The 26,365-nt window shown below is 48.5% G+C and overlaps 2 protein-coding genes across 2 annotated transcripts in view; both read left to right on the forward strand.

Annotated features, from left to right (window-relative positions):
• The window catches only part of LOC108797162 (serine/threonine-protein kinase LMTK1-like), a 45,508-nt gene extending 22,194 nt beyond the window's left edge, over window positions 1-23,314 (forward strand). Inside the window, exons 2-6 of the mRNA XM_018568733.1 lie at window positions 2,060-2,190; window positions 10,997-11,138; window positions 19,820-19,899; window positions 22,796-22,914; window positions 23,008-23,314. Coding sequence (XP_018424235.1) covers window positions 2,060-2,190; window positions 10,997-11,138; window positions 19,820-19,899; window positions 22,796-22,914; window positions 23,008-23,314 — 779 coding nt within the window. The remainder of the gene's footprint in view (window positions 1-2,059; window positions 2,191-10,996; window positions 11,139-19,819; window positions 19,900-22,795; window positions 22,915-23,007) is intronic.
• Window positions 23,315-25,492: 2,178 nt separating this feature from the next.
• The window catches only part of LOC108797164 (serine/threonine-protein kinase LMTK1-like), a 6,323-nt gene continuing 5,450 nt past the window's right edge, over window positions 25,493-26,365 (forward strand). Inside the window, exons 1-2 of the mRNA XM_018568734.1 lie at window positions 25,493-25,549; window positions 26,113-26,246. Of these exons, the coding sequence (XP_018424236.1) occupies window positions 25,493-25,549; window positions 26,113-26,246 (191 nt within the window). The remainder of the gene's footprint in view (window positions 25,550-26,112; window positions 26,247-26,365) is intronic.

Genomic DNA, 26,365 nt, shown 5'->3' on the forward strand with positions numbered 1-26,365 from the left:
GGGGAGGCCGGAGGTCAGATAGAAGACTGGAGGGGAGGCCGGAGGTCAGATAGAAGACTGGAGGGGAGGTCAGATAGAAGACAGGAGGGGAGGTCAGATAGAAGACTGGAGGGGAGGCCGGAGGTCAGATATGGGATTGGAGGGGAGGCCGGAGGTCAATTTGCTACAAAATATTTGATCTACCATGTACAGTAGATATGAATCCGATCTCTGAAACATATTATTGTCATTTTCAATGTCCTTAAATCTTCAGCTTTCTTTAAAATAGTACCTGGTGATCCTGCCATGGAGGTTCTAGCTCAGACGCTTGGAAAGCCGCTACAGATAAGACTCTTACTGGTCAGATGATGCTGCACACATGGCTGAGCCCTTCTTGCTTTATTGGAAAACATGAACACAGAGACAGGAAGTGACATCACAACCATTTAATAGAAGAACATTGCATCACCTGCAGACATACCACCACCTAGTGGCAGAATTGCTAACTGCGGTCTAATACATGAGAATGGCTTTTCTTACATAAGGGGTGACAACGCTATGTCCCCATCTCCCAATTGTTGCTCTGTCTTGTCGCATGGGAAGGATAGAGACTACAAGTGGCCATTTCAACGCACATTACACAGACATGGTCCAGTGTTGTCACCATCAGGAAACCCGCCCTGTGAATTGCCATGCAGCCATCGCTGGAATGCAGGAGATAAGCAGCACTGAGATGGAATAAGGGTGACACCAGTATATATATATATATATTAAACATGGCAATGGTTGGTTAAACTTCACTATATGTTGGTCATTGAGGTCTCACAGCCACTATACCTAGTGAGAGCAATATGTAGGCTGCCATCACTGATCTCCTTTTAAAAATGCCAGTTGCCCGGCTGTCTCTGTGGTGTTGACATTGTGGATCAGCTGCACTCAGTACAGCGCCATCGACCTTTAAAGAATAGCGGTGCTCGCAGTGATTACATGGATGTCGCCGGGCGAAACTTCAATGTATAGATAGGAAAATCAGCAGCGCCCATGAAGTGAGAACATAAATCCTTCTTCTGTTTATGGAAACATTTGTCACATGCATCATAAAAAGCCACGCAGGGTCCCTTCCTCAGGGTGACATAGTGAGACTTGAACAGCAAAGCATACACACCGAAAACATGCAAGTAGCGCCCGTATGATGTCATAGTGATGTCATGTCCCAACAGAATTCAAAATTAATTTCTGGAGAACTGATTATTTTAAATTCTAGTGGGACATGACATCATGATGACATCATAGGGGTGTTACTTGTGTGTTGCTGGTGTGCCGCCCCCTTATAGGTGTGTATGCTATGCAGGGGCTTCCCGAGGCCGGGTGTCACCCTGGAGCGATTACCGGGTGACACTCCGCCCTGATGTCATCGCGCATGCGCAGCCATCTTGGTGATGGACGCCAGCAGAGAGAGAAGGGGATAGTCACTGGGCGGTATAAGGTAGGCAGCTGGGTCCCCTCCTCTCTCCCGAAACTTTTCAGAGGGGGTGACACCAAAATGACTGTCAGTCGTTTTGGTGTCACCCCTCCAATGGTGTCAACCAGGTGCGGGCCGCTGTGGGTGCCATTATTTTCTAAACCGCACGTCGTGTGTGTTTTTTTTAGCGATTGCCGTGCGGATGTCACCCCATTGAAATCAATGGGGCCGCGTGGCAATCACTGTGTGCACTAGCACACGATGGCGCCGCCCCCAGGACACGCAGCCCGGGTGTCGTGCGTTGTAGTGCAGGTGTGAACCTAGCCTGAGGAAGGGACCCTGCGTGGCCACGAAACGTTGGCTTTTATGACGCATGTCACAATGTTTCCATTAACAAAAGAAGGATTTATGTGCTTCATGGGCGCTGCTGATTTTTTCCTTTCGATCCTTTTGGTTGTCTCTGGTGTTGATTGTTTGAGTCACAGGCATGAACCGAGCATGCCAACGAGTGAAGTCAGAAATCCAATTTGCATATGCGTTTCCTGTCATTGGTTGAGAAGGCTTTGAAGCCTTTGGATCAGCATGAGACGTCACCTGTCCTCTCTTCTCTTCTTACAGATGGACCCCTGCTGAGTGAGCTGTCCTGGCCCTCGTCACTGGCCGTGGTGGCGGTATCCTTCTCTGGGCTCATCACCATCATCTTCCTCATGCTGGCCTGTCTGTGCTGCAAGGGGGACATCGGATTCAAGGTGAGATCCCTAAAAATAATCCCATTACTGATTACAGGGGGTCGCCGGGGTCCCCAGGGTTGGATTTCTGAAAATGCAAATGTATTCCCACCTCTACATGAATGAATGAGTGGCCATCATAACCCCAAGAAGTCCTCACACATAATACTTCATAATGCTGGAATCTTAGAGACCATCTCCAGCTTAATGGGACCCGCCCCCCCTCCCCCCCGGACATTATCAGGGGTAAGGGATAATATAAAGGGGACAGGAGGGGGAGTGCGGGGACATTATCAGGGGTAAGGGATAATATAAAGGGGATAGGAGGGGAGTCCGGGGACATTATCAGGAGTAAGGGGTAATATAAAGGGGATAGGAGGGGAGTCCGGGGACATTATCGGGGGTAAGGGATAATATAAAGGGGATAGGAGGGGAGTCCGGGGACATTACAGGGGTAAGGGGTAATATAAAGGGGATAGGAGGGGAGTCCGGGGACATTATCAGGGGTAAGGGAGAATATAAAGGGCATAGGAGGGGAGTCCGGGGACGTTATTAGGGGTCAGGGAAAATATAAAGGGGAGAGGAGGGGAGTCCGGGGACATTATCAGGGGTAAGGGAAAATATAAAGGGGATAGGAGGGGAGTCCGGGGACATTATCAGGGGTAAGGGATACTATAAAGGGGATTGGAGGGGATTCCGGGGACATTATCAGGAGTAAGGAAGAATATAAAGGGGATAGGAGGGGAGTCCTGGGACATTATCAGGGGTAAGGGATACTATAAACGGGATTGGAGGGGAGTCCGGGGACATTATCAGGAGTAAGGAAGAATATAAAGGGGATAGGAGGGGAGTCCGGGGACATTATCAGGAGTAAGGAAGAATATAAAGGGGATAGGAGGGGAGTCCGGGGACATTATCAGGGGTAAGGGATAATATAAAGGGGATAGGAGGGGAGTCCGGAGACATTGTCAGGGGTAAGGGATAATATAAAGGGGATAGGAGGGGAGTCCGGGGACATTATCAGGGGTAAGGGAGAATATAAAGGGGAAAGGAGGGGAGTCCGGGGACATAATCGGGGTTAAGGGAGAATATAAAGGGGATAGGAGGGGAGTCCGGGGACATTATCAGGGGTAAGGGGTAATATAAAGGGGATAGGAGGGGAGTCCGGGGGCATTATCAGGGGAAGGAGGGGAGTTCGGGGACATTATCAGGGGTAAGGGGTAATATAAAGGGGATAGGAGGGGAGTCCGGGGACATTATCAGGGGTAAGGAATAATATAAAGGGGATAGGAGGGGAGTCCGGGGACATTATCAGGGGTAAGGGATAATATAAAGATGATAGGAGGGGCGTCCAGTCCATTGCAACTTCGGCACAGCCCCACCACCTCATTGCCCAATGGGGTTCCTCTTTGTCAGTAACTTATTTATGTTCTCAAATGCTTTGTCATCCATTCTGAAGTAAGTCCCACTTTTACATTTTCACTGGTGGACCCCAAACCTTTTAGTGAAATGCAGTCTTGGAGGGCCTGATGAATGGGAAGGGGAGGGACTCAGGTGACTTTACAGGGGCACTCTGGGTGGGCTTGAGTAGAGCAGGTGGTGGTTTTGGGGGGAGGGGGGTGTTGCAGAGGTATGGAGAGCGGCAGAATCTGAACAGTACAGTCGCCCACCTTGGATATGGGTGACTTGTTGGAGGAGGGGCATTGGTTTGCACGTTTTGGGCAGAGAGATCTGCTCCTGTATGTGACTTTTAGATGTTTATATAACAATTGGTCTTCAGTTGGCTTTTAAACTCCCCGTGCATGTCTGTGCTTCAGTAGGCAGCGGAGCATTAACCATCTGCGTCCCAGCAGGCAGACGGTGCCAGAGCATTGAATGGGCAAAGAATGGTGGCATTGTAAGAGCACGTGCTGGTGGGGGGCACGCAGAGTGGGCAGTAAATGGAATGTCATCGCTATATAAGTAAAAAAAAAAAAAGTCATGAGTGACCCGCCTCCCCCTTTCCAGCACAGTCCTTGAATTCTGATTCAGGGGGCAGCTGAGCGTTGTTAATGTGCCAGGCAGAGACGGGGAAGCCTGGCAGAGCAGCGCCAGATGAATCGCAGGGATGTGTAATGGCAGCGCCAGTCGCCTCTGGGTCCCCATCACCCCACTCAGGACATGCTGACCCTTTCCTACTTAATCGCCGGTGCAGCTTTTGGGATTAAAAGCTTTTCGTGGCGACATGGAGAGGTAGGCATGAGATCGATGCCCAATTCTGTGTGTGTGTGTGTGTGTGTGCGCAGCCCAGCCCGTGGGCATTGTCCTCCTGGGCTCATCACCGAAAGGTCTGTGTCTCTATTTAATTTGTATCCATAATATTCACCCCTCTCCCCCTCCCAAAAAGATAATTTAAGGGCATTAATAAGGTACCCACAGGCATTAGAAATGGTCGTAATTTTGTCGCCATTTGTATGACGTCTTCCGACAATTGTAACAAGGCCGTTACCAGCTGCTGTTATTGGAACATTTTGAGGTCCATTGGAACGGTTTGATTATTTTATTCTATTTTTTCCCCCTCTATGTTCTATTTAAAGTATCTCAGGCATGCGTGGGCTTTAAATAGTTACATTCAATCTGTCTGGGGTTTGCGTTCGCCAAGAAGGAAGACGGCGAAAATGGAAAACAGTTCAATGCCGTAGAGGATTCCGCAATGACATAAAATCACTTTGTGTTAAATAATAATAATGAAAATATAATAATAATATTATAATAATATGAATTCATGTTTTTAATATCTGTCCGGACTCGTTCTACAATTTATATTACCGGTATAAGATACAAGTTTTCTTTTATTGTTGGGTATATCTGTGTTGTTGCTTTGAATACATTGTAACATCAGTTGTTGGGATGAATGTATCTGAAATAATAATTGTCTTTCTATGAACTGTTCAGCCGATGGATCCTTTGTGAATATAAGATCTGCCCCCGAAGAATTCATTGATCCTTTGCGAATATAAGATCTGCCCCCGGGGAATTCATTGATCCTTTGCGAATATAAGATCTGCCCCCGGAGAATTCATTGATCCTTTGCGAATATAAGATCTGCCCCCGGAGAATTCATTGATCCTTTGTGAATATAAGATCTGTCCCCGGGGAATTCATTGATCCTTTGTGAATATAACATCCGTCCCCGGGGAATTCATTGATCCTTTGTGAATATAAGATCTGTCCCCGGGGAATTCATTGATCCTTTGCGAATATAAGATCTGCCCCCGGAGAATTCATTGATCCTTTGTGAATATTAGATCTGCCCCCGGAGAATTCATTGATCCTTTGTGAATATAAGATCTGCCCCCAGAGAATTCATTGATCCTTTGTGAATATAAGATTTGCCCCCGGGGAATTCATTGATCCTTTGTGAATATAAGATCTGCCCCCGGAGAATTCATTGATCCTTTGTGAATATTAGATCTGCCCCCGGAGAATTCATTGATCCTTTGTGAATATAAGATCTGCCCCCAGAGAATTCATTGATCCTTTGTGAATATAAGATTTGCCCCCGGAGAATTCATTGATCCTTTGCGAATATAAGATTTTCCCCCGGAGAATTCATTGATGCTTTCTGGCATGTTGGGTGATGGGCCCGTTTATGGGTCGAGGTGGCCAAAGTGACTACTTCTTGGTTAATGACACTTTTAGAAATGTAATTCAATATCTGATTTTTTTGGGGTGTTTTAAGTATATTTTAGTTTGCTGCGCCCCGTGTCGGCTTTGGGACCAGTGCTGGACTGTTTTTTGTTTTCTTTTTAAACTACTTCAGGAAATTTTGAACACAGCTGACGTTGTGGCTGATGGGGGACCCGGAACTGTGGGGCTGCGTGATTGGCTATCTATTTGCCAATAGCGTTCACGAATACTCAGCCAAGGGATCATTAAACAATGTGAAATCCTAGGCTGGACACCCTGATAAGATATCATATGATAGATGACACCCTAATAAGATATCACATGATAGATGACACCCTGATAAGATATCATATGATGACACCCTGATAAGATATCATATGATAGATAACACCCTGATAAGATATCATATGATAGATAACACCCTGATAAGATATCATATGATAGATGACACCCTGATAAGATATCATATGATAGATAACACCCTGATAAGATATCATATGATAGATGACACCCTGATAAGATATCATATGATAGATGACACCCTTACAAAAGATATCATATGATAAATGACACCCTGATAATAGAGATCACATGAGAGATGACACTCTGATAAAAGATATCACATGATAGATGACACTCTGATAAAAGATGTCACATGATAGATGGCACCATGATAATAGAGATCCCATGAGAGATGACACCCTGATAAAAGATATCACATGATAGATGACACTCTGATAAAAGATGTCACATGATAGATGACACCCTGATAATAGAGATCACATGATAGATGACACCCTGATAAGATATCGCATGATAAATTACACTCTGATAATAGAGATCCCATGAGAGATGACACCCTGATAAAATCAAGGTTGATGGTCGTCTCCTGAGAGGATGGTGCCTGGGAAGTGTTGCTAAGAGTCCAGTAGCGAGGTCTTCCGTGTGCTGGTGGAGCTCATTGTCGCTGATATGTTGGGAATCTCCTGTGAATGATGACAGATCCCGCTCTTCTCTCTCTAGAAAAGAAATGATTGCTTTCACCTTGTATGTGTCCTATGGTAAGGCCATTCCATCCATCCCATCAGTGTTGGGGCTACAGGGTGGGTCAGTGTTGAGGTTACAGGGAGGGTCAGTGTTATGGTTACAGGGAGGTCAGTGTTGGGGTTACAGGGTGGGTCAGTTTTGGGGTTACAGGGAGGTCAGTGTTGAGGTTACAGGGAGGGTCAGTGTTGGGGTTACAGGGAAGGTCAGTGTTTGGGTTACAGGGAGGGTCAGTGTTATGGTTACAGGGAGAGGTGTTACAGAGAAGGTTAGTGTTAGGGTTACAGGGAGGGTCATTGTTGGGGTTACAGGGAGGGTCATTGTTGGGGTTACAAGGAGGGGTAATGTTGAGGTTGCAGGGAGGGTTAGTGTTGCCGTTACAGAGAAGGTTAGTGTTGGTGTTACAGAGAAGGTTAGTGTTAGGGTTACAGGGAGGGTCAGTGTTAGGGTTACAGGGAGGGTCAGTGTTAGGGTTACAGGGAGGGTCAGTGTTAGGGTTACAGGGAGGGTCAGTGTTAGGGTTACAGGGAGGGTCAGTGTTAGGGTTACAGGGAGGGTCAGTGTTAGGGTTACAGGGAGGGTCAGTGTTAGGGTTACAGGGAGGGTCAGTGTTAGGGTTACAGGGAGGGTCAGTGTTAGGGTTACAGGGAGGGTCAGTGTTAGGGTTACAGGGAGGGTCAGTGTTAGGGTTACAGGGAGGGTCAGTGTTAGGGTTACAGGGAGGGTCAGTGTTAGGGTTACAGGGAGGGTCAGTGTTAGGGTTACAGGGAGGGTCAGTGTTAGGGTTACAGGGAGGGTCAGTGTTAGGGTTACAGGGAGGGTCAGTGTTAGGGTTACAGGGAGGGTCAGTGTTAGGGTTACAGGGAGGGTCAGTGTTAGGGTTACAGGGAGGGTCAGTGTTAGGGTTACAGGGAGGGTCAGTGTTAGGGTTACAGGGAGGGTCAGTGTTAGGGTTACAGGGAGGGTCAGTGTTAGGGTTACAGGGAGGGTCAGTGTTAGGGTTACAGGGAGGGTCAGTGTTAGGGTTACAGGGAGGGTCAGTGTTAGGGTTACAGGGAGGGTCAGTGTTAGGGTTACAGGGAGGGTCAGTGTTAGGGTTACAGGGAGGGTCAGTGTTAGGGTTACAGGGAGGGTCAGTGTTAGGGTTACAGGGAGGGTCAGTGTTAGGGTTACAGGGAGGGTCAGTGTTAGGGTTACAGGGAGGGTCAGTGTTAGGGTTACAGGGAGGGTCAGTGTTAGGGTTACAGGGAGGGTCAGTGTTAGGGTTACAGGGAGGGTCAGTGTTAGGGTTACAGGGAGGGTCAGTGTTAGGGTTACAGGGAGGGTCAGTGTTAGGGTTACAGGGAGGGTCATTGTTGGGGTTACAGGGAGGGTCATTGTTGGGGTTACAAGGAGGGGTAATGTTGAGGTTGCAGGGAGGGTTAGTGTTGGGGTTACAGGGAGGGTTAGCATTGGAATTACAGGGAGGGTAAGTGTTGGGGTTACAGGGAGGCTCAGTGTTGGGGTTACAGGGAGGGTTAGTGTTGGGGTTACAGGGAGGGTCAGTGTTAGGGTTACAGGGAGGTCAGTGTTGGGGTTACAGGGAGGGTCAGTGTTAGGGTTACAAGGAGGATCAGTGTTAGGGTTATAAGGAGGGTCAGTATTCACACATCATGTGATCTAAAACCCTTCCGTCTCTGCAGTCATGCCGTGCAGAGCAATGATGTTCACGAAACCACTAAAACCAATAAGAGCTTTCTGTCCATTGTTTATATCCAGTGGCAGACGTTTACTGATTGGCTGCCTTGGACTACCGACCTTTTGCACGCCGTGTTTTTGCCTCATTTGTAGGTGGTGCTTGCTGAGAGCTGTGCACCTTAACGCTCCAGTGCACAGATCGCCTTTGGGCGTGGAGATAATCTGATCCTTCTAGAGTGTTTTTGGGTGGAAATGTTCTCATGGCGGATGATGTCATTTGTTCTTGTTCTGTGCGCGGTACCTGCCTGTGCTGCGGTTATATAAGCAGCCTGAATGCTGCAGTTCAGACAAGTTGAGGTGAAGCCCAGGACTATGTTATATAATAGCGTAGCCGCATTGAGCTCCGTGCAGCTGCGTGTGCAGCGAAGTGGCCAGCGACCGCAGAGCGAATTGAACGCATTTCAAATCTGTTGATATCAAGTTTAAAGGGACCACCTGCCCATTGTCCCCTGTATTCAGCCCTCCCAGTCTGCAGCTGGGGGGCACTTTAAGGGCATTGAGGAAGCTTGTTGAATGCTGTAAGGCTTATTGTACGTTTTACAATCCTGTGTGGGCTAGATTTAAGGAGCCAGCGCCCAGGGCTGCCATCTTCATCCTTGCTTCCCTACATAGCTGACCTGAGGCTTAGATTTTCAGATGCTGGCTGCCTGCTTGTTTCATATGAGTGGCCTGCATAGAGAAGATGGCTCTATAGGCTTCAGTGCTGCTAATCTAGTCGCTGGCTGGCTGCGTCAGTGAATGGCAAAGCCAGGCAGCTGGCATTTTCAGATGCAATGGCTCTTCTTCTATATTGACAGGTTTCCTCTCTCCACAGAATCTATAAAGTTCTGATTTCTCAGTAAGTTCAGGAAGATTGTCAGCAGGCAGGAGTTAATATATGAATATCCACAATCGCCTGTTCAGCAATGCATTCCAATGACTGAGAGTGACAGTGGGGCGCAGACAGTCCGCGTTGCAGCCTCATTAAAGAATAACATGATTTCCTGTTATAATCTCTGACGCTCCCATGGTACATCTGTTCAGATCTAAGACTACATGTTTGCCCTGGGATGAGGGGGCCCCTCTGGGAGTGCGCAGGGTACCCGGAGGGGGGAGCCGGTCGCAGTGCAGGGGATGCCAGGGGGCATGCGTGTGCCACTCTTGCTCAGTAAACAAGGCAGCAGCTGGCATCTTTCATATTTGGAGCGCGGGTAAGCCCTGTGCCAGCTGCAATGCCACAGACAGTCATGCGTGACTCATTTTATCGTTGTGACTCCTGAACCGTGTTTTGGAGCGCGCTATGCCAGTTTTGTGCGGTATAGGGGGGCCTACGGTGCCCGGTTAACTCTTTAGTCTAACAGTGGGCACATCACCCAATTAGGGTCACCCAGGGACATTATCAGGGGTAATATAAAGGGGATAGGAGGGGAGTCCGGGGACATTCTCGGGGGTAAGGGATAGGAGGGGAGTCCGGGGACATTATCGGGGGTGAGGGATCATATAAAGGGGATAGGAGGGGAGTCCGGGGACATTGTCAGGGGTAAGGGATAATATAAAGGGGATAGGAGGGGAGTCCGGGGACATTGTCAGGGGTAAGGGATAATATAAAGGGGATAGGAGGGGAGTTCGGGGACATTATCAGGGGTAAGGGATAATATAAAGGGGATAGGAGGGGAGTCTGGGGACATTATCAGGGGTAAGGCATAATATAAAGGGGATAAGAGGGGAGTCTGGGGACATTTTCAGGGGTAAGGGAGAATATAAAGGGGATAGGAGGGAAGTCCGGGGACAATATCAGGGGTAAGGGGTAATATAAAGGGAATAGGAGGGGAGTCCGGGGACATTATCAGGGGTAAGGGGTACTATAAAGGGGAGAGGAGGGGAGTCCGGGGACAATATCAGGGGTAATATAAAGGGGATTGGAGCGGAGTCCGGGGACATTATCAGGGGTAAGGGATAATATCAAGAGGATAGGAGGGGAGTCCGGGGACATTATCAGGGGTGAGGGATAATATAAAGAAGACTGCAGAGGAGTCCATGTCTCTCTTTTTTGTTTGAAGGCAATATTTGCTTTTTGTAAGTGAATAATCCCTTTAAGTTTTCTCATCAGCTATAATTGCACTTTCATTCGAGTTTTCTCTGCTCTTCGTTCCCAAACACCGCCCCCCAGTCCAATTCTCTTTTATTGTGGGGCTCATTTTGGATTCTCATTTTGCTCCAGGGCCCCAGAGAAACTCGGCTTTCAGGAAATCTCCAGTCAACTTGTTGCATGAGGAATTTTCCTGCTGACTCCCTTCCCATGAGTCTGTCGCGGAAGGGGTTAATTTTTTTTTGGGGTGGGGACAAACTGCTCATCCCACTTCATCTGTTATAATGAATGTCCCTTTGCTGATTGCAGGAACTGGACAATGTGGAAGGAGAAGACTACACCACGGAGTTCTCCGTCCAGAGCTCCCCGGCTCCCCAGAATGGACCCGAGGTTTACGTCCTGCCACTTACGGAGGTCTCTGTGCCAATGTCCAAGCAGCCCGGGAGATCAGGTAGGTCCGTCGGTTCTGGGTAGTCCTAGGAAGGACGGGGATCATAATAAAGACGATGTAATCACAGACTAGCTGACTCATCGGCTTTTTAGATGATAATCGAGTTATTTTGTGCATAGTTGGTTGGGACAATAACGCAACAGAACCGAGAACCGATGAGCAAAAGGATTTTCAGAAGTTTACGGTGATTCGGAATATTCTCAGATCAGCTTAGCTGTTAGTCCTCCCGTTTTTGATGAGTAATAATGACGCATAAGCCCGAAATCATAAAAATATATATGAATAAGGATCTTCAAGTGACAGTTGGGCCCAATGAGAAAATGACAGTCACATGACTAAAAATAAAAAAAACCTTGTCCGTGTGTTTAAAGCTTTATGAATTCAGCCTATTGGGGTCGGTTCACTAAAGCAGTAGAGGTTGCTCACTAAGCAAAGTGAATGTTAGAAAATAGGATGAACATGCGTTCACTTTAAGAAACCAAACCTTCTACGTCAGAAATAATCCAAAATAAACTGGATTTTTGTTATCACGTGATTGATTGATTGAACTAGACGCAGCTTCACTGACAAGGTTCAGTCTGCATTTGCTTTGCTGAGTGAACACCCTCAATTAGCAGCGGCGTTGTCAGCCTGCCTCAGGGCCGCCATTGTGTATGCCTCCTGCACAGACCTGGCAGGCTGACAACGCTGCTGCTGATGGTAAGGCAATGGCTAAGTGTTGTCAGCCTGCCGCGTGCGCTCCCTCAGGGCCGCCATTGTGCATGCCTCCTGCACAGACCTGACAGGCTGCCAACGCTGATGCTGATGGCAAGGCAATGGCTTAGTGTTGTCAGCCTGCCGCGTGCGCTCCCTCAGGGCCGCCATTGTGTATGCCTCCTGCACAGACCTGACAGGCTGCCAACGCTGATGCTGATGGTAAGGCAATGGCTTAGTGTTGTCAGCCTGCCGTGTGCGCTCCCTCAGGGCCGCCATTGTGTATGCCTCCTGCACAGACCTGACAGGCTGCCAACGCTGATGGTAAGGCAATGGCTTAGTGTTGTTAGCCTGCCGCGTGCGCTCCCTCAGGGTCGCCATTGTGTATGCCTCCTGCACAGACCTGACAGGCTGCCAACGCTGATGGTAAGGCAATGGCTTAGTGTTGTTAGCCTGCCGCGTGCGCTCCCTCAGGGTCGCCATTGTGCATGCCTCCTGCACAGACCTGACAGGCTGACAACGCTGCTGCTGATGGGTAGGGCAATGGCTTTGTGTTGTCAGCCTGCAGCAGGAGTTGCAGTTACCGGCAGGATCTCCAGATAAGAAACCTTGTAACGAGTCACAAAAAATGGACTGTATACAGTGAGGAGTGACACCACGCTGCTGCATGTCCAGGAGCTACTGTGCCGGTGACAGGTTCCCTTTACATAGAGCTGCCGTGGCGGTCTTGGCAGCCGAAAGCTTGTGCGTTTTGTGTATTAAGGTTAATAACATTCACTGTACTTCTGCCGGATGAATTATTTACAGGACGAGTCCTTCCAAGGACGATTTATCCTCAGTGGGCGTACACTGAGTGTCTGAATCCCTCGCTGGCGTCTTGTCGGGTTTTTTTGGCGTTACTAATGATGAACCCTTTCTTCCCTATGGCGCTCCCAGTTTTGCCCCTGCTCACTCTCACCATGCAGTCTCCCTCCTCCATGCTGAATTCTGAGACTCTCTTGTAACTGCAGCAGTTGGGTGGTGAGGAGATCTCAATGCGGAGATGTCACATCTAAAGACTGTGAGAGACAAAACCAAGGACAAGGCATTATAGCAACGGTCTGCGGTAACCAATCAGAACCGTCTTTCAGCCGCGCAGGATGGAATTCATTGTTTCCAGAATGTTTTGGTTGACTGTAAACTGTAGCATTGTGTGTGCTATTGGGTGGACTTCTCTTTACTTCCTGTCCTGTAGATACGACAGGAAGTGAAAGTAAATCTCCCCAAAGAAAATATCAGTCTCCATTCACATATAGCGTTTGCGTTTCCCGCGCGGTTTTCCATACGACTACGCGGCACGAAAACGCTACAACCTTTACATCTGCACGGATTCCGCTAGTTTACAGCTATACTACAGCCACAAACGTGCGGAATCCGCCCCTGAGACTATTTTGCAGGATGTGCGTTTTTTTTACCACGCGGGCCCCACAGTAGTCTGAACAATGCACATTAACATGCATTGCTTTTTAGGTTTAGAGCGGTTGCGCACGTATTCCGACGGCTGAATACGCGCGGAAAACCGCCCATGTGTGAATGGACCCTAATACCCTCTTAGACAGTTGCCACCAGAACTAGTGCCACCAGTGGAAGATTTCCCCTCTGTTCCTGTTCTGGTGACAACTAGAAATGTTGGATTTTCTCTCACTTTCTTTCTCCCTGACAATGGTGATCGGGGTAAATAAAGGGGTGAATCACCCCCCTGGGGGAAAGAGACAACTTGACAGGGCTTCTGCTAACCTTTCTATACTCTTTAGCTTTAGCCATACTTATTATTAGCATTCCATCCGCCCACTTTACAGGTGGGTGCACCCAAACCACACCCACTGTACGGATTGCCAAGACTGCCCATCACGTCCCCCTTTATGGGTTGGTCCAACACAGACCCCAGACTCTTAATATGTGGAAACCTCCCACTGGTAGCAGCGATTATGGCAGTCATTGCCATGTGTAGTAACTGATATAAGGTTGATGCTGTGATCCCGGTACACTGCTGTGGACACAACATTGGCAGGACACGGCCCCAGACACAGCATTGGTTGGACATTGTCTGGGACACAGCATTGGCGGGACTTTGAATTGATCCCTATAGAATAACAAAACTTTCCATATATGGTAAGATCCCTATATAATAATGCCACTTTCCATATATGGTAAGGCCCCTATATAATAATGCCACTTTCCATATATGGTAAGGCCCCTATATAATAATGCCACTTTCCATATATGGTAAGGCCCCTATATAATAATGCCACTTTCCATATATGGTAAGATCCCTATATAATAATGCCACTTTCCATATATGGTAAGATCCCTATATAATAATGCCACTTTCCATATATGGTAAGATCCCTATATAATAATGCCACTTTCCATATATGGTAAGGCCCCTATATAATAATGCCACTTTCCATATATGGTAAGGTCCCTATATGATAATGCCACTTTCCATATATAGTAAGGTCCCCATATAATATTGCCACTTTCCATATATGGTAAGATCCCTATATAATAATGCCACTTTCCATATATGGTAAGATCCCTATAGAATAATGCCACTTTCCATATATGGTAAGGCCCCTATATAATAATGCCACTTTCCATATATGGTAAGATCCCTATAGAATAATGCCACTTTCCATATATGGTAAGGCCCCTATATAATAATGCCACTTTCCATATATGGTAAGGTCCCTATATGATAATGCCACTTTCCATATATAGTAAGGTCCCCATATAATATTGCCACTTTCCATATATGGTAAGATCCCTATATAATAATGCCACTTTCCATATATGGTAAGGCCCCTATATAATAATGCCACTTTCCATATATGGTAAGGCCCCTATATAATAATGCCACTTTCCATATATGGTAAGGTCCCTATATGATAATGCCACTTTCCATATATAGTAAGGTCCCCATATAATATTGCCACTTTCCATATATGGTAAGATCCCTATATAATAATGCCACCGGCCCTCCCCCCCCCAAAAAAAACACATGGCAAAACACATTGCACTACAGCTGCACAGATGCACGCAGTTCTGATGCAGTTATGGATTTTCCATCTTTTTTTCGTTCCACTGATCATTATCACCGGGACAGATAGAGAGGAATAAAACCTTGACGGGGGTCCTGACCCTTCCCATTGGTGACACCCCCCCGATACCCCTGACCATGCGTGCCCGGTCCCTCCCAGGTGTGTACAGTATTTTGAGTGTCTGCTTTTCATAAATGGAACTTTTTAAGATTTTAAAGTTCTTTCATTTTTTTTAAGTTCCTATATTCGTGTCTCGTTCTGGGTTTTGGTTCTCTGAATTAGGAAACCATCTTTCCCCGGAGGACGCGCCTGTGCTATCTATGTAGCGGTTCGGCCCGCGTTATGTGAATGCGACGTCTGTCTTGGAATTCGTAGGTGGGATTCCGCGCCGTCTCCCTGTACGAGATGGCCTCGGTGCAGACAATGGCTTGTTTGCTGCAGATTGGTTTCCAGCGTGTGGGACTGGAATCTTCCCGAGGAATGAATATTTTGTGTTTGGGGCGAGTCACAAAGGCCGTTTCAAAGTTCCGGGGCCCTCGCCGCTCACAATGGAGCCTTTTCATCGGCCAACTCAGATTGGCGCTACAGAACAGCCCCAGTGTCCAGCTTGTGGAGAAGGCGTGCCGGTTCGTACCAGGCGCCGGACAATGGCGCCCTTTGTTGCTGGCCGGGTTTGGTATTCACCCCTTGGAATTTAGGGGCAGGGTGGTGGGCAGACGGGCGTGGGAGCCTGGAGGGGCTTGAAAATGTCAAACGAAGGAGGTGGGCGACGCGGCGTCATAAAACGCCAGAATTCTTCTGTTGTGTCACGTGCGGAAGGACGCCGCCGAATGTGTCCCCAGAGCGCCTCCATTGTCCGGGGGACACGGTCTGTGTTGAATAGTTTGTCTGAACCCCCTATATGCCACTTTTCCTGGACAGCTTGGCCTGTTAACAGACACTGGCTGTATCAATAGGTAATAAAACTACGTTACGGGGGGACGGCTGCGTTAATGCTGCTGACAGACCGCATCACATATGTCATTTTTTCTACTTTAAGGTATATGAAGCCAAAATGTATATGTGCCATTGGGGGAGGGGTATTTACTAGGGATGTCCCGATACTGGTATCGGTGCCGATACAGGGCATTGTCCCGATACTAAAGGCCGATACCGGCCCTTTAAACTTTTAAATCGGATCGGCTGCCGAGGACCCGTGCTTCTGGGGGCCTGAGGCAGCCTTCCGGTGACCTGGCAGTAGTTATCTTTGACACTGCCTGCCGGGTTCCACATCTCCTCCTCGTCCTCCTTCCCGGCGCAGCTCGAGGCAGCCCCACACCACGAATACAGACTCGGTGCGGGCACAAGACCGGCACCTGCTCCATTCGGCTCACTACGCACCTGTTCAGCCCAGCAGCTGTCCGCAGAGGTGCGGGGTCAGTAACCCGGATGGGGACAAAGGCTCCTGAGGTCTGCTCCTTTAACAATCAACTCTAGCCTATGGGGAGGAGTTCTTTTAAAGGGACTTTTGTTATTAAATATACAAGATAATAATACTCGCCTCTCACGCAGCGCCGCGGAGTGGGGCTGGGGGGTGCAAGTAGCTTGTCTTGTTTAGGGCGCAAAATAGTCTAGCACCGGCCCTGCAGGGACCTTATTGTAAACAGTCACCTTAAAGGAGAACTATGAGGGGGTGCTTTTCACTCACCTCATAGTTCTAGCCGACCTGTGGCAATGAGACTGTCACAGGTCGGCTCAGTAGATCGGGAGGTGAGCGAACACATACCGGCGTTCGCTCACCTCTCGATCCTGTCACGGCTCTCTGTCGTGACAGGGGAGGGGCTGGATTCCCCCCTCCCCGCTCCGATCCGCCAGCGCTGACTGGCGGAACGGTCGGGGAGGGGGTGGGTACAGCTGGCTCTGCCTCTAGATAGGCAGAGCCAGCTGTCACTCACGCAGCTGGGCGGATCTCGACACAATTGTCAGGATCCGCTTCAGCTGCGGCGTCTCAGTATACCTTGAGCTACAGCTCCCTATATACTGAGCCTAGGGTGACGGGAGGACGCTAGTTTGTGTCCTCCCGTTACCCTAAGGAGAACATTCCATATATGGTAAGGCCCCTATATAATAATGCCACTTTCCATATATGGTAAGGTCCCTATATGATAATGCCACTTTCCATATATAGTAAGGTCCCCATATAATATTGCCACTTTCCATATATGGTAAGATCCCTATATAATAATGCCACTTTCCATATATGGTAAGGCCCCTATATAATAATGCCACTTTCCATATATGGTAAGGCCCCTATATAATAATGCCACTTTCCATATATGGTAAGATCCCTATAGAATAATGCCACTTTCCATATATGGTAAGGCCCCTATATAATAATGCCACTTTCCATATATGGTAAGGTCCCTATATGATAATGCCACTTTCCATATATAGTAAGGTCCCCATATAATATTGCCACTTTCCATATATGGTAAGATCCCTATATAATAATGCCACCGGCCCTCCCCCCCCCAAAAAAAACACATGGCAAAACACATTGCACTACAGCTGCACAGATGCACGCAGTTCTGATGCAGTTATGGATTTTCCATCTTTTTTTCGTTCCACTGATCATTATCACCGGGACAGATAGAGAGGAATAAAACCTTGACGGGGGTCCTGACCCTTCCCATTGGTGACACCCCCCCGATACCCCTGACCATGCGTGCCCGGTCCCTCCCAGGTGTGTACAGTATTTTGAGTGTCTGCTTTTCATAAATGGAACTTTTTAAGATTTTAAAGTTCTTTCATTTTTTTTAAGTTCCTATATTCGTGTCTCGTTCTGGGTTTTGGTTCTCTGAATTAGGAAACCATCTTTCCCCGGAGGACGCGCCTGTGCTATCTATGTAGCGGTTCGGCCCGCGTTATGTGAATGCGACGTCTGTCTTGGAATTCGTAGGTGGGATTCCGCGCCGTCTCCCTGTACGAGATGGCCTCGGTGCAGACAATGGCTTGTTTGCTGCAGATTGGTTTCCAGCGTGTGGGACTGGAATCTTCCCGAGGAATGAATATTTTGTGTTTGGGGCGAGTCACAAAGGCCGTTTCAAAGTTCCGGGGCCCTCGCCGCTCACAATGGAGCCTTTTCATCGGCCAACTCAGATTGGCGCTACAGAACAGCCCCAGTGTCCAGCTTGTGGAGAAGGCGTGCCGGTTCGTACCAGGCGCCGGACAATGGCGCCCTTTGTTGCTGGCCGGGTTTGGTATTCACCCCTTGGAATTTAGGGGCAGGGTGGTGGGCAGACGGGCGTGGGAGCCTGGAGGGGCTTGAAAATGTCAAACGAAGGAGGTGGGCGACGCGGCGTCATAAAACGCCAGAATTCTTCTGTTGTGTCACGTGCGGAAGGACGCCGCCGAATGTGTCCCCAGAGCGCCTCCATTGTCCGGGGGACACGGTCTGTGTTGAATAGTTTGTCTGAACCCCCTATATGCCACTTTTCCTGGACAGCTTGGCCTGTTAACAGACACTGGCTGTATCAATAGGTAATAAAACTACGTTACGGGGGGACGGCTGCGTTAATGCTGCTGACAGACCGCATCACATATGTCATTTTTTCTACTTTAAGGTATATGAAGCCAAAATGTATATGTGCCATTGGGGGAGGGGTATTTACTAGGGATGTCCCGATACTGGTATCGGTGCCGATACAGGGCATTGTCCCGATACTAAAGGCCGATACCGGCCCTTTAAACTTTTAAATCGGATCGGCTGCCGAGGACCCGTGCTTCTGGGGGCCTGAGGCAGCCTTCCGGTGACCTGGCAGTAGTTATCTTTGACACTGCCTGCCGGGTTCCACATCTCCTCCTCGTCCTCCTTCCCGGCGCAGCTCGAGGCAGCCCCACACCACGAATACAGACTCGGTGCGGGCACAAGACCGGCACCTGCTCCATTCGGCTCACTACGCACCTGTTCAGCCCAGCAGCTGTCCGCAGAGGTGCGGGGTCAGTAACCCGGATGGGGACAAAGGCTCCTGAGGTCTGCTCCTTTAACAATCAACTCTAGCCTATGGGGAGGAGTTCTTTTAAAGGGACTTTTGTTATTAAATATACAAGATAATAATACTCGCCTCTCACGCAGCGCCGCGGAGTGGGGCTGGGGGGTGCAAGTAGCTTGTCTTGTTTAGGGCGCAAAATAGTCTAGCACCGGCCCTGCAGGGACCTTATTGTAAACAGTCACCTTAAAGGAGAACTATGAGGGGGTGCTTTTCACTCACCTCATAGTTCTAGCCGACCTGTGGCAATGAGACTGTCACAGGTCGGCTCAGTAGATCGGGAGGTGAGCGAACACATACCGGCGTTCGCTCACCTCTCGATCCTGTCACGGCTCTCTGTCGTGACAGGGGAGGGGCTGGATTCCCCCCTCCCCGCTCCGATCCGCCAGCGCTGACTGGCGGAACGGTCGGGGAGGGGGTGGGTACAGCTGGCTCTGCCTCTAGATAGGCAGAGCCAGCTGTCACTCACGCAGCTGGGCGGATCTCGACACAATTGTCAGGATCCGCTTCAGCTGCGGCGTCTCAGTATACCTTGAGCTACAGCTCCCTATATACTGAGCCTAGGGTGACGGGAGGACGCTAGTTTGTGTCCTCCCGTTACCCTAAGGAGAACTATGGGGAAAAGCCCTGACCCCATAGTTCTCCTTTAAGGGTCAGAGTGGCTGGAGAGTGTCAGATCGTATGTGGAAGGGAAGTCCAGAGAAAGGAGGAAGCACAGGAGAAGTCATGAAGGGAGAGAGAGGTGCCTAGAGTAGAGCAGAGACAGTTCGGAGGGTTATGTAGGTTACAGCTGGGATTGTGAACTCTCTTTTCTGAGACTGAGGGGGGATAAGGAAGAGGCGAGTGCTACAACGTATCAATATTTGTTCTTCTCCCGCAGTGCAACTTCTTAAATCCACCGATTTGGGAAGACAGAGCTTGCTGTACTTGAAGGAGATTGGCCGAGGCTGGTTCGGCAAGGTGAGTGCGGAGCCCTCTGCTGGCGATTTACGATATTGCAGATCATTTGTAAATGATAAATGTGACACTTTTTATTAGAGGTGCACCGAAATGAAGAGTTCAAAACCGAAACAAAACCGAAATTAAAAACAAATTGTCAGGCCGAAACCGAAATTTTTTTTGGTTTGAACTTTTTTTAATATTTTTAATTTTTTTTTAATTTTATAAACTTTTTAATTTTTTTATATTTGTATTCATTTTTGATTAAATATTGTAATTTTTTTACTTTACCTTTAGGTGCTTCTGGGAAATATTGGGGGTCTAAACAGACCTCTGATGTTTCCCTTGTAAAATGGAAAAAGAGATTGAGAACACAGAGTCCTCAGAGACACACAGAGTCCTCCATCTCTTTTTCTGCAGCCCCTGTTATAAATGACCAGGAATCCTCTATACTGAGTGTTCCTGATCATTCATACCATGAGGACAGAGTGTGTTTACTATAACCAGAATCATGAATGAACAGGAAGTGATGTAGAGGTGATGTAGATCACTTCCCATTCATTCATAATTGAGGATATAGTAACCATACTCTGTCCTCAATTATGTACAAACACTCAGTGATCACTGATCACCGACTGCTTGTACCCGCTCTCCATCCTGACTGCTGTCACGGGAGGCTGAGCGAGCGGTGCGGGGAGGAGAGCTCAGCCTTGTGTGGCAGCGCTGGCTGTCTCCGCCCTCACCGCCGCTCTCCCGATCTGTGACAGGAGGCTGAGCAGCGTGGGAGGAGAGACGCCAGCCGCTCACAGCGCTCTCCTCCCGTAGCGCTCGGCCGCCTGTGACAGTTTCTCTCCTCCCCGCTGGGACACAGAGCAGCGCCCAGCGGGGAGGAGAGAAAGAATGGATGCACCGCTGTATCGGCCAGAAAGTGGCACTTTGCCAAAAGTGCCATTTTTGGCCAATATGTTTCGGCGGCCGATATGCATTGTGACTATTAAAAAAATAACATTTTACGTTTTACATATTTCAGCCCCATTACAACTCACTGCGATAATGTCTTTTTATTTTTTTTATAAAGTTAAATATCATTTTGTGTAATAAATAAAAGAATAATTCAATGACGGCTCCAGTTTTGCTCCGGATTTCTGTGCTCCGGTTTTGTTGGTGGCGTTGGTTATGTGTTTAGATGAAGCGCTGAGATCCTGAGGAATGCTGAATTGAGTTTTACTTAGAAGAACATTACATGTGTGTGTACAGCATTGTGAAGAAGAACACAGAGAACAAAAAAACCAACAGCTTCCTGTGCATCATAGATAAGCGCGCACGTAGAGACTGACATTGCACTACAGCGCCATCTGCAGCTCAAAAGACAAATTACAGTCAGTAATACAATCAGTATATTAGTATACGTTGTTACATTTCCAGCAGGTGGATCATCGCCCCCCTGCGCAGCCTGAAAGAGAACATACATACACGGCTATCATAACCTTAGATTATTTGATACTTAAAAGAGATACTTAAAGGAAAACTATGAGGCGGGTGCTTTTCACTCACCTCATAGTTCTAGCCGACCTGTGACAATGAGACTGTCACCGGTCGGCTCAGTAGATCGGGAGGTGAGCGAACACATACCGGCGTTCGCTCACCTCTCGATCCTGTCACGGCTCTCTGCAGTGACAGGGGAGGGGCTGAATTCCCCCCTCCCCGATCTGCCAGCGCTGACTGGCGGAACGGACGGGGGAGGGGGCGGGTACAGCTGGCTCTGCCTCTAGATAGGCAGAGCCAGCTGTCACTCACGCAGCTGGGCGGATCTCGACATCGATGTCGGGATCCGCTCCAGCTGCGGCGTCTCAGTATACCGTGAGCTGTAGCTCGCGGTATACTGAGCCTAGGGTGACGGGAGGACGCTAGTTTGTGTCCTCCCGTTACCCTAAGGAGAACTATGGGGGAAAAGCCCTGACCCCATACTTCTCCTTTAAGGTTTCCACAGATGGCAAACAGGACGGATTTCACTCTTTTTTTTTCCTGCCCTGAAAAGCCAAATAACGCCTCCCACCACCGTGATGATGTCATGTGACAGTATACACACAAGTGGCAGCATTGCATTGCAGATATAAAAGACACATATTAATGCAGCTCTGCATCAATTTATACAACTTCAGGTGTCATTTTTCTGTATGCAAGCAGTGCAGGTACCTGAAGCTGACCTGGTATCAACCTGGTGCATCTCCTGTACAGCAGACTGTGTGAGAGAGCAGCAGCCAATCAGTTAAGGAACATGCTGAGCAGAGTGGCAGATGAGCTCAGCAGTCTGCTGCTTCTCCTTTCACTGTCCAATCACAGGCTAGGGGAGGGAAAAGACCTGTAAGTGTTACTGAACTGCAGCAGAGGCAAAAATCGGGTCTCCCGCCCTGCCAGACAGGGCTGTGCTGTGTGGCAGGGCATAAGATGGATGGACAGAATACATCCGTGGCAAGTAAAACAGCTCCTATATATGTATTTAATCAGAGTATGTCCGGAGTTCATCTTGAACTGGCACAGGGAACCCCCCTTTCATGGCTGTGTCAGGTGTGTGGCCCTGGATGCGCAAAACCTAGGGCTCTCAACTAGACATGAATCCCAAATTGTCTATCTATATTATATAATATCTAACTTATCTATTTTAGATGTACTGGCCCTTTAAAGTATATAATACAGTAGAGACGTCTCATTAGGGAGATTTCTCTTCACTTCCTGTCCTGGTGACTCAACAGGAAGTGTGAGGATACCTTTGCCTATAAAGGGGGTGAATCCCCCCCCGGGTGGGCAATCACATGGCGGTCCTCCGCTCTCCGTAGGCCGGGGGCTATTCTCTCCAGAATCCGTTCTATGTGAATCTTCATATTTAACCCCTCGTGTGTCTCTCTCCGCTGTGCAGGTCCTGCTGGGGGAGGTGAATTCGGGACTGGCCAGCACCCAGGTTGTGGTGAAGGAGCTCAAAGTCAGCGCCAGCGTCCAGGAGCAGATGCTGTTCCTAGAGGAGACTCAACCCTACCGGTAAGTGCGCAGAGTGGGTTTTTTTTTACCCACAATCCCCTTCGGCTTCCCGTTTTCTTTTTTTCTGCTCCGCCCTCTGACACTTGCGCGTAGCGGACACAACAGCCTCATAAACCTAATGATGGAGACGTCAGGATCCTGGCATGTCAACAACACATTCCTTACACATGACCGCGTCTGTTTTTGGCTCCGCGCCGCCATCCCCGCCTTCCCAATTTTCCAGATTTGCAGCGTGAAAATGCTTTGGCACGAAGACATTCCTGCCGGGGCGATGGGAGCCGTAGTCACGGTTATTACAGCGGCGTTCCTGCCTGAGGCATCCATTAAAGAGGACCTGTCTTTGCTTGAAATGAGACGATGTACTGCCGGGGGATCTCACCGAGGCGGGCTTTTCAGATGAGCTACTGTTGTCACTTCTCCATGTATTCCTAAGCAGCACATGGATGCCCTATAGAAATCAATGCTCTGTTGTGTTTTCAGAGCTGGCTGCCCTTGGCACATGTGCTGGTTGACACCCCCCACTCATGCAGGCTCCGTCCTGATCGCAACGGCCATCTTGCGTGGTAATAAGCATGCAAATTGCAATTAGCATGTCCTATAACATGCCTTACCGCTGGGCTGTGCCACCTATCGTTCAGAGCTTCCAAGGAAAGGTAGCCAATTAAGCTGCAGAGAGACTTGTGACCCCTCTGTGCAGCCTCACAACTAGGGCGCCAGGGGAGGGAGCGAGGAGACCGGCTATAGAGGGCTGTGCGGGCTCTCAGGTGGTCTGTGCGGGCTCTCAGGCTGTGCGGACTCTCAGATGGGCTGTGCGGGCTCTCAGATAGGCTGTGCGGGCTCTCAGATAGGCTGTGCGGGCTCTCAGATAGGCTGTGCGGGCTCTCAGATAGGCTGTGCGGACTCTCAGATAGGCTGTGCGGACTCTCAGATAGGCTGTGCGGGCTCTCAGATAGGCTGTGCGGACTCTCAGATGGGCTGTGCGGACTCTCAGATGGGCTGTGCGGGCTCTCAGATGGGCTGTGCGGACTCTCAGGTGGGCTGTGCGGGTTCTTATGTGGGCTGTGCGCGCTCTCACAACCCCCCGCGCCCCCCCAGTACTCCTTCCATATTTCGATACTGAATTTAGCGACCAAACATAAATAAAATGGGAACTAAACCCAGTTTGTGAATGTTGCCCCTTAGCATTGCTCTGTCTCAGACCTTGCTGCTTCTTCAAGGCATAAACAATTGCCCAGAGCTCGGCCTTGATATGGAGGCCCAACTAAAATCTGCTTGTAAGGCTTTAATAAAACCGGATTGCTGTTTAACCTCCTGCTGAAATAATTTATTTCTTCAACTCTCTCTCTCTCTCTCCTTCCAAATTCAAATTCAAATGCAAATAAGCTTTATTAGCACGACCAAATACATTTTAGCATTGCCTAAGCATATGGGGAGATTATATTTTGGGGGGAGGGGGGTGGGATAGTGGGACATTATTATGGGTAAAGAATGATATGGGGGGAATAGGTAAGTCCATTGACATTATCAGGGGTCCTTCCTCATTATTCTCTCTCTCTCTCCTCATTATTCTCTCTCTCTCTCCTCATTATTATCTCTCTCTCTCCCCATCCTTCCTCGTTATTCTCTCTCTCTCTCCTCATTATTCTCTCTCTCTCTACCCATCCTTCCTCATTATTCTCTCTCTCTCTCTCCTCATTATTCTCTCTCTCTCTCTCTCCCCATCCTTCCTCATTATTCTCTCTCTCCTCATTATTCTCTCTCTCTCTCCTCATTATTCTCTCTCTCTCTCCTCATCCTTTCTCATTAGTCTCTCTCTCTCTCTCTCCTCATTATTTTCTCTCTCTATCTCCTCATTATTATTTCTCTCTCTCTCTCTCCTCATTATTTTCTATCTCTCCCCTCATTATTCTCTCTCTCTCTCTCTCATCATTATTCTCTCTCTACCCTTATCTCTCTCCCTCTCTCTACCCTTATCTCTTTCCCCCCAACCAACTAATCGATGATGAGAATAGTTGCCAACTATTCTCATCATCGATTATATTCCGTCCGGCAGACCTGTGTTGGGATGTTAAAAATGCATGAAAATCCGATCCAGACTTCCTCCCTCGTGGCTGGATCCTGAACCAGAACCGACGGATCTCTGCCCAATCTTTGCCATGTGTTTGGCATTTGTCGGCGCCTGCACTACAGACAATGTTCCCGACATTTCACATAGTTTCTCATTTAGAATAACAGCCGCATACCAGACAGCGGGCGCATCATGTTACTCTGCTGCTGGGTGTTTTTTTTAAGTCTGCAGGTTACAGAAAGTGGAGACAGGTAAAGGTGAGAATTTCCCTGTTGTGGCTTTTGTCTGACTAGTGACAGAAAATAAACAACTGGCAGTGTGCGCAGACTGCAACCCGATACCTCGCCGCCGGTCTTAAAGGGACACTCCTGTCCAAATGGATATGCATACAGGAAGCACATCCTACCCACCTTATATTTCAGTGTCTGCTGCAGAGTTAAGAGCACCGGTCTGTAAACCTGCTGTGCCCAATATGAGGGGCACCCACCATCCCTGTGCTGAGTTCCCGGGATGGCACAGTGTACAGAGATCACCCCGTACCTCCTGGTGATGGAGTTCTGCCCGCTGGTAAGTGGCACACGCCCGTTGGTGATGAGATTTCAGCTCCACTCGCCCTCCTCCATCTCCTCACATACTGATGGCGATGCTGCTGAGATTCATCTTGATCTAGTTGTGCGAAGTGCTGACAATTATCCCCCAGAATCCATTTTATTTCCATTTTTCTGTGCAGTTTATTCACAATTTCAGGGCTTAAAGTGGACCTGTCCTCAGGTATTTGTTTCATGTTAAGTGCAGCAGGAGGAACACTTCCAGGTATTTAATACCTCACATTGAGATCACTCCCCCTGATGGCGCCATCTTTGTTCAGCCCTCTTCCAGGGTCACCATCTACTTCCTGGACTGAGATGCCGGCTCAGAGAGGACACAGTCATGTAAATCCCGGTGTCTGTGCCATCTTCTCTATGGCGCTTATAGCTTACCAAACCTTTACCAGGAGAATCCTCCGCTGCAGATACATCGGTGTGAGTGGAGCAGTGAAGAGATCTGGTCCTCCGCCATGCCACCGACCCCACAGCTTTCCCATCACCTGCAGCGGCATCGATAGTATAACACCATTTTTGTTTTTTCAGGGGGACCTAAAGGGATATCTGCAGAGCTGTGCGGCCTCCAAGTCCACGGCACCGGACCCGCTGACACTACAGAGGATGGGCTGCGAGGTGTGCTGTGGGCTGCTCCACCTGCACAAGAATAACTATACACACAGGTCAGAAGCAAGGGGGTGTAGGGTCATGCCGTGTACAAATGCAGGCGGCAAATAATTTTTTAATATCATTTTTTTATTATTATTGTTATTATTATTGTTATTATTGTTATGATTTTTAT

This window comes from Nanorana parkeri, unplaced genomic scaffold (genome assembly GCF_000935625.1).
Source record: "Nanorana parkeri isolate BGI_ZX_2015 unplaced genomic scaffold, ASM93562v1 scaffold1237, whole genome shotgun sequence".
NCBI lineage: Eukaryota > Metazoa > Chordata > Amphibia > Anura > Dicroglossidae > Nanorana > Nanorana parkeri.